Source organism: Adiantum capillus-veneris, chromosome 14 (assembly GCF_014529385.1).
Source record: "Adiantum capillus-veneris isolate H3 chromosome 14, ASM1452938v2, whole genome shotgun sequence".
NCBI lineage: Eukaryota > Viridiplantae > Streptophyta > Polypodiopsida > Polypodiales > Pteridaceae > Adiantum > Adiantum capillus-veneris.
In genome coordinates, this window is record NC_140944.1 from 91213240 (window position 1) to 91222463 (window position 9224).

Sequence of the window (9224 nt, forward strand, 5' to 3'; positions counted from 1 at the left end):
TTTGCACCAAGCATCCTTGCTACTACATTCTTCAAATACCATAACATTATATTAATAACTCAAAACCGTAGTCTCCTACAAATTCTAGTACGTGCTCTAAACGTCCAAGGTCCAAATTCTACCAAATGATGACGTATTTGGCGTGGTCTATCGACTTGAGTAAAAACCCTAAGTCGGTACTGCTCATCGAAGCCTATAAAGCGGAGCGTTGCATTGATAGGAAGCTGGAAGCCAACAAACCAAATTGTGGCAACTATTTGGTCATCATTCTCATTGTGTTCAAATGCAACATGGTAATATCCAAGTGTAAAAGATGACAATTGCCCAAGGTATAATGATAACTCGTAAAGGCCAATAAGTACATGTGAAAATGTGCAACATTGCCTGCATTAAAAATAAAAATTGTTAGTTGGCACACTTATTGAAACGATTCTACGGCTAATGCTACATTCACAAAGACTATATATTACCCTAAAACACCAGAGTTCTCCAAAACATGAACCACTATATTTGCAGATGCGTGTCCACGCCAACGAAGGGGATCTAAAAAATGACAAAGCAAAATGTTTATGGCGATGATGAGAGTAAGAACCAATGTCAACATATGCACACAAGCAAAACCTACTTTGAACCATTTGAGGTGCACGACCTACAACATATGAAATGGCATGTTGAGGATCCATCTGCCATCACAAGAAAGAAAAGGCAATAAGATCATGGAAATGTCATTATTTGTGAGAAATTGTTAAGCTATGAAATGAATACAAACAATTCACTATTCCAAGGAGACAGCAACATACAAAGATCATCCGGTTGTCAATTGTAACACCTCTTTGTAAACAATATTTGGAGTCCTTGCAGAAGTTGATAAAACCCCATCATGACTTTGTAACTTTCTATTGTCAACCACAACCTTGATGGCATTTGAAGATCTTACACGAGACATAGCCACATACAACTGTCCATATGCCTTGTTGATAGTCATTCCAAATGCAAGCTTGACAGGGAATTGTCATCGTCTCATTTCAAAAGGAAGACCCAAGGAACTTGTGGTGACAAAATCAATCCGTGGTATCAGCACAATATCCCCAGCATTCTTGCCTATGATTATCTCTCCTTCTAAAACTCTACCATAGAGTTGTCTACATATAAGCCTTGTACCACTGCACAAACCACGCCTCGCATCCAAATTACGCAACAACATGATTGGGGAATTTTCTTTTAATTTTAGTACATGCGGTGGATATCCACCCCCAATATCTAAGTTATTTAGAAACTCAAGTGTATATAAGTGGTGAATTTGGTCCTCATTTGAACAAAGGGAGTCTGCACTTAAGTACTCTTTGCTTACACCTAGTAGCCGTCTCAAAGCAAGACTGTTTATCATATCAATTTCTTTATTCTTTGGCTCAAGAATGCCTCGCTCTTTGAAGAAGTTAGCAAAATTATCAACATATGACATGCTCCCATATATGTGATCAATCAAATTTTCAATAGAATTTCCTTCCAAAAGCATGTTAGCGGGAATGATGACATCGTCATTGTCAGCATCTGCATGCACATCACCATTGCCAATGTCAAGTACCCATGTTGCAAAGACTCTTTCTGTCTGAATTGTGGTGGAGTCCACCAAACACATATTTTCTGTCAATTTCAAAACCTCTATTTGTTTCCATATGTTTGAATTGCACAACAACACCCCCAATATGTCCTCACGTCGCCCCTTTGGAACAACTGGCAAAATTTGTCTAAAGTCACCTCCCAATAGTAGTGTCTTGCCTCCAAACAAAACATCTTTCTGCATGATGTCTCGCAACGTTCTATCAAAAGCCTCAAAAGCGTGTCTATGGATCATGGGGGCTTCGTCCCATACAATCAAATCGGTTTTCTTTAGTAGTTCTGCAAGATTGCTAGTGACCTTCACATTACATGTAGAGTGGCTATTAAGCTCTATAGGTATTTTGAATCGTGAATGAGCGGTTCTTCCATTAGTGAGAAGCAATGTAGCAATTCCAGACGATGCGCAAGCTAGTGCAATTTTTTGCTGGCCTCATAATCGAGAGAGCAAGGCATTATATACAAAAGTTTTTCCTGACCCCCCAGGCCCATCCAAGAAGAATGTACGTCCCCTATTTTGCTCAACAGCTTCTAGAACTGTACAATAAGCATGGCATTGACCTACATTTAATAATCTCTCCATCTCTGAGGCTAAGTTTGATTGCTCATGTACATCAAACATTCTCTCCTCTCGAAGAAAACTATTCTCAAGCATCTGCAATTGTGATCTATCAATTTGAGGCATGCTAGGAAAGTCACCCAAGCTCTTTCCATGTACCCTCAGCAAATTATACAAGCTTTTCAAAGCTTGTATCATTGCCTGATTGGACAAATCATCATCATGACCATGAGTTGTTAGCACATGAAAATAGTCCTCAGAAAACTGTACGGAGAACTTTGTCCATAACAGCTCGGGAGAGACTGGTGCACAATACACAAGTATGATTGCAAAAATCTCATGCAAATGTGGTCCACTTTGGATAAAACTTGCCTCTTCCAAGCACATCATCCATTCCTCATCACTTTGTAGCATCCCTCTAGCATTGCAAGCATCCTTGAAGGTGGGATAAGTGCAACCATCAACAGTCTATAGATCTTTAAATGAAGTGCTACCCTTGCATATAGTAAGTAGCATTTGTAAGTAGTACAAGTCTCCAACAGATGGGACTACAATGTATATCGACCAATGCAATCACCTTTCTTACGTGCAGTCCAACATTTTTTATCTTTATTCCAAACCCATCTTTCTGGGAAGTCTATGTAACGAAGATTGTGTGCAATAGGTTCAATTTGATTTATGGCAAACCATTCTGTTAGTGTTGTTCTTTTGTTACCATCATTCCTCAGAAGTTCTCTTATGTTGGTTGTGTCTTGAAAGGTCACAGTGTTTTGCATGGAAAGGTGGACATGCAATCTTTGTACCGATGGATTTTCACAGTGCATGTCAAAACCAAAGATTCTCCGTATTTCCTCTGATGAGGACACATAGTGTGCATCAAGGTAGCTTTTTCTCTCGTCAACAATACCTTCCTCACCTTGCATCACAATGGTTTCTCGATCATGCCCCTTATATAAGTACTTGTACAAATACTTCACAGCACTAATTGTAGAGCACACTTCAACATTGATGTGTGCTTTATATCTCATTGAAAGAAATGGATTGTAAGGCACCACCCATCGGTTGTCTAACTTCTTCCCCTTTACAATCACATACTTTCCATCATCCCCTCTCATGTATGTGGGATACCCATCGCTATCAAGCGTCGTGAAAACACAAAACTTTTGAGGGTACTTGAACCTACACTTTCCGTCTCTCATACATGGACATTGGGGATACTCAGTACCACAAGGGCTGTGTACATTAGAGCGAAAATTATCTCATATAGCTCAGGGAAGGATTGCTTATCAGGAAGTTCTGCAGAAACCAACCTATCATAGTCAGCTAATTCCATAGGCTTAAATCTGCTTGCAAGAATTAACAAAATATGTGCATGTGGTAGACCTCTCTTTTGAAACTCGATTATGGACACGTGACCTACTACATCTCCAAACACTGACCTCTTAATCAATAGAGACATCATATCCCTAAAATTTTGGTAGAATACTCTACTCACCAAATCTGAACGATCTGAAGTATATTGTCCAGGCAATAATGCATCTTGTATCTCTCCCCAGCGTGGATTACAAGTGAATGTTATGAATAAATCAGGTTTTCCTTTCTTTTGCACTATAGCCATAGAGTCCTGATATAACTGATGCATATATCTTGGCCCTCTTATGAATGAAGATGGTAAGACTATCCGTCGGCCATTTTGCCTACCAATGACTCCCTCGACTCCATCTCTTGTTCCAACCATATCCACCAAACCTGCATATGATTCAGCCCGAAGTGTGTCTTGGTGATTTCTCACCCACAATAACCTAGACTCTTCCATTGAGCTATATGCATCTACAATGTACTGTTGGAGGAGTCTACTCCCTCGTAGGAGGCACTGTATACTGTCATCCCTTACTTGAAGCCGATACGCATAATAATCTTTTTGACTTGGCCCCATAGAAATATGCCATCCATCTTCACCTCGTGGAAATAGGAGTACATACAACAATGACATATATGCTCTGTGTGTGTGAGACACTCTTTTCAGTCCTGCATGTACTGAGTCGATTAAGATGTCACGATGGCCGATGGTCATTTCGTCCCCATGATCGGGCATAATAGATGCAATCTCTCTACCACGTGGTGCTACATACTGCCAACCGCTCGCTCGGTTTTATTTAATCACCATAGAGATATTAGAAGCTTGTGGGGTTTGCATCATTACACTGATAGAACAAAAGACTTGGGCATACGGATTGTAACGATGCATCATATTCTGCAGAATATGCAAGGTGCACTCATTTAGATCTTTTACCTGGCGTAATCTATTTTGCAGCTCGTGCTTTGTGTCATAGAAGTAAAGTTGTGCAAAGTGTGGTGCTATGTTAGCTTCTTGATTGGGCATCAAGGGACCAATGCTATGATATGTTTGACCATGTACTCTAAATGTATAGACTCCTCTACCTCTCATAAACCTATCATCTATATGTGCACCCAATGATGCAAAAGCCAATACACTATTATAGGCACGTTGTCGTGCTGTGACACGTACATAGTGGGAATTCATCCTATAAGAGTTATCTTGTAAATTTTTAGATACATAATTATCTTTCCTATAATGTACATATGCATATTTAATTATAATAATAAGCCTTCTATCTCATCCTATTTATTTTCTCAAGGGTAACCTATTCTTACTTTACCATCAGAAAATACTATGGGAAAAGCATCAATAGCTCCGCCTCTTTAACTTGGGGCAAAAAGCATTGATTCTTTATTTCTACTATCTCATTATCATCTCACACCCTAGCTAGATCCTATATCTAGGATAAACTCCAATATATATATATATATTCTATGTATTTTTCATATTTTTCTCATATTTCTTTTTAAATAGCTACTAGGAGGGAATCAAATCCTAGTGGGACACTAGGTGGCATGACTTCAAAGATACACTTATTTTCATGTATTATTGCAAGCATGATTACAAAATTTTGTCAAGGAGCAATGTCATGCTTTCATATGGCATGAGGTGTCCTTTGGAATCAAATGAAAGTGTATGCTAAGGGGACCACAGGAAGACTTTTGCTGCCATAAATGGACCTTATTTTGATGAATGGTTTACACAAGGTTCGAATCCGAATTGGAAAATGATTTTAAAATGAAAATCATAGCTAATGAGCTGAAGTTTCTACCCATATTTTTACTTTTTTATTTGGAGCCACGGTTGAGGGGATATGATCAAAATACTGGACCCCAGTCTGCCCACATCATGTAGGAACAACAGTTTCTATTCACACTGGCTCCTCTCTTCTTGTGTAAATCCTTGGGGGTTCCCTTCACCTATAAAAGGGGACCTCTTCTTCCTTGAAAAGGAACTCAAGCATTTAAGCCATTGATGAGAGTAATTCTTGAGTAATGCCTAATTGTACTTAGCCATTAACATAAGCCCAAGCCTACACTTTCTCCTAGAGGAAGATTAGCCATTCTTGTACGCTATCCTTGGAAGATCAACTTTAATCAAAGAAGGTCTTGGACTTGGCGTATCAATCAACGTTGAATTCTACCCTCTTCTTCTCTCTCCATCAATAATGGTGTCGAAGGGTTTGTCAAGTAAGATGTGTTCTACATTGATGTTTTCTTGATTTCTTGTTGTTTTCTTTTTCATCTTTAATCCAACATATATATATATCTAATCTCATCTCCTTAACCAAATCTATCTCTCTCACTCTTAGTAATTCATCCTCTCTACAAATTTTAGGTTCTCCTTGCTTACAGGTACATCTCTCCCCGTAGTATCCTTATTGCCTACGGGAAAGAATAGGGCTTGGGAGTAAAACTCTCTTCTCTTCTCTTCCCTTCTCTTCTCTCATATCTACATTTTACACATACTAGAGTTATCCTAGATGAAAAATCCACATGAAGATAATTTCTATCGCTTTCACTATGTATGATCTATTAGAATTAACGTATGGATTAGCCATAAAATACACTTTCAACAATGTATAGTGTTTCTCTTTGGCTCAGAAAGGCTCAATAAAATACTTCTATCACCGGATCCCATTATACTACCTCTCATAGACTATAAATTTTCTTTTGACGTAAACATAGTTATCTTGCTATGAACCAAGAGGATTTGTATACACAATTAATCCCAATCACGAGACAAAATATATATATTATGGTAAGCACAAATCTACAATTCCAAAGAACAATTCGTAGCCTATTTGGTCAGCCAAGATTGAATGCCATTGACTCATCTATTAACCCTTTCATACTACCCATGATAAGATATGACTATAGCCTTGATGTTTTTATCTTTGTGTTATTTTGACATTCTCTTTTGTGTTCTTTCTTTGTGTGTGTGAGTGCAAGAGAGAAATAGTGGGTCTTCTTTGATTGCACTTCCGTCCAAACCCTAGTCTTCATGGCATCTATGGTTTAACTCCTTCATATAGTTTTTTTTAGTTCTCTCACAAACTCTCACAGCCATAAGCCCGGTGCTTTCCCGGCAAGACCGCAAATTTCTCGACAACGTATGTTTTGCAAAAATTCTCTACTTGCTAATGTCCTGTCATGCATGAGATGCACCAATTCATTTGGTGGAGGCAATAATGGAAGAAGATTCACTTCACCATTGCAACAACAGTACTTTCCAACAAAATTTTGAAATGTTTTCCCTTCGCTTTTCCAACACATTGCTTGGCATTTGTTGCAGGAATAGACAAGTCCACCAAGATTGTGTAGCAAGCACTTGCCATATTGGAGAGGCAACAAAGAGGAGATAGTATTGGCCCCTTGTTCAGGATACACATAGCATATGGACAAGCACCCCTTTTCAACCTTGTTAAAGTTACCTTCATTATATGCAGTAAATGTCATATTATGTACCAATGTATCTACCACCACATCATCTTCGTTGTCATCATTCACCATTACAATTTGCTCATCACTATCACCAATTTCATTTCCCATGCATTCTAAAGTAGCATGATCATTTCCATGTTTCAAAAGACACTCATGGTCCAAACTATCACGGTCAAGTTGGTGGAGTAGGAAGCATTGGTCGGTCACTTTGAAAAGTGTTTTGAATTTCTTGCAAAGGCTGTCAAACCCTACTTCTTGCAGTCTCTCGTCTAGCCCTACGTGTCTCATATAACATTCGAACACGTTTTGCACGTCTAGGTGATAATATTCGTGGTCCAAAAACTATATCTGCACAAGTAAAAAGGAATCTATGCAGATGTCATTCTTTAAAGCTTGAATATTTGCGTAATACAATGGGAATACACATGTCGATAATAAGAGAAAACAAACATAGCAATTTATTTACGTAAATTCACATCAATACAATGAAAGACCACACAAAATAGTTTATTGAATAAGAAAGATTTCAATTACATCCAAGACGTATGCCTTGAAAGCTTCTAAGAGCAACCTAAGAGGTACTTGTTTTCTCAAAATTACTCTTGATTATTGCATTCAGCTTGTTTGTGGTTGCTCTTATCTCACCTACACCTACGCTATATCTATTTGCTACAACATTTAGCTTATTTGTAGTACTCCTTATTTGAGGAACAATGCTATCCAATACATTCACATGATCTTCATTTGTTTTACTATAAAGATCATCAAGACGTTTTAGAATTTGGTCTTGTGTCTTCTGTACATGAATTATCTGTGCTTGCAGGTGGTTATGGTTTCTCATTTCATTGCTCTTTATTTGACTTATCTCTTCTTGGACCTTCCACAAATATCCGCCTTCGACTTCCATGGAGCATATCAAGTCAAAAATAGTGTCCATAGAAGCATCATGCTTATCTTCAAATCTAATACAAGAAGACTGTATTTCTTGTAAGGACTTAATGATGCGTTTACTTGAGCCATGAAGGGAAGAATTTTTCCACGACGCTTAGTAGCGTGTCTACGTGTCATTGTTACATGATTCATAGAATTTCCTACAATGATAGCCCCTATCTTGGTTGACTTCACTATTCAAGATGAGCTTGATGGATTTTTGTTGCAATGCTTTTCCACCCTACATGTAGTAAGCGTTGCAGGAAGCTTCGTCGCAAGTCCCTTTGCCACTCGAATGTTTTTAGGTGTTATTGCACTTTCCAAGATTGGTAGCACAATAGATGGGCTATTATCTAAGTTGGTAGTGGATGACTGGTCATTGCCAATAACCAAAGCCGTGCTATTGTTAATCTCCATTATCTGCTGCACAATGAAAAAATTTACAAATTGGTTATTAGGATCTTGGGGGGGGGGGGGGGGGGGGGGGGGGGGGGGGGGAGAGAGAGAGAGAGAGAGAGAGAGAGAGTTTCACTTAAGGATAGAAAGGGAGATAATAGAAGACATATGAGAGCAAGAAAAAATGTGCATTGATTCTATATACCCAAAAGAGTTAAGAAAGTATATAAACCCAATACAAATTTGAAACACTTCATCTATACACATTGAGGGAGGGACAAAGATAAAGAGAGAGCGGGGGTGGATACTTTTATATGAAGCATTTTACTTTGTTTTTTGGTATGTCAATATATACAATGCAACGTACTTGCAAGTATCATTGAAAATCATGAATGCTCTCTATCTAGGCTAAAAGTGCTATACTATTCCTCCTTGAACCACTAATTTAAAGACATTGCTAACCTTTTATGCTAACAATGCCCCAAAGAATATTTATACCCAACGTAGATATCTTCAGGCAACTCCTTTGCCTTTCGAGGAAGAAAGACCCTTGTGCTCTGCTGAGGAAGTTTCAGATGTTTTGGAAAATCACGTTTTGTTGTCACTCTATGATGCTTATGGTGGGGGCATCAATTGTGTGCAACTGCAAGCTTTCCATTGGTCAATTGATCCTTTTCAAGGTCTTCAATTACGCTCATATATGTGGAAATTTTCATACACATATCCTAATAGAAACACATTCTTAGTTATGGCACAATCATGAGAGAGAGAGAGAGAGAGACAGAGAGAGAGAGAGAGATCTTAAGAAAGCACACAATCTCACACATTATTGACAACACATACCATTATCGATTTCCAATCTTACAACTTTGAAAGT

At 38.4% G+C, this 9224-nt stretch overlaps 1 protein-coding gene across 1 annotated transcript; it reads right to left on the bottom strand.

Annotated features, from left to right (window-relative positions):
- Positions 1–1012: 1012 nt before the first annotated feature.
- On the bottom strand, positions 1013–3291 carry LOC147442754 (uncharacterized). Its single transcript, XM_086529418.1, has 3 exons — positions 2892–3291; positions 2183–2478; positions 1013–1918 (listed from the first exon to the last, which is right to left on the bottom strand). Exons 1-3 carry the CDS (start codon positions 3289–3291, stop codon positions 1013–1015), a joined length of 1602 nt encoding a protein of 533 aa, XP_086385544.1.
- Positions 3292–9224: the final 5933 nt, after the last annotated feature.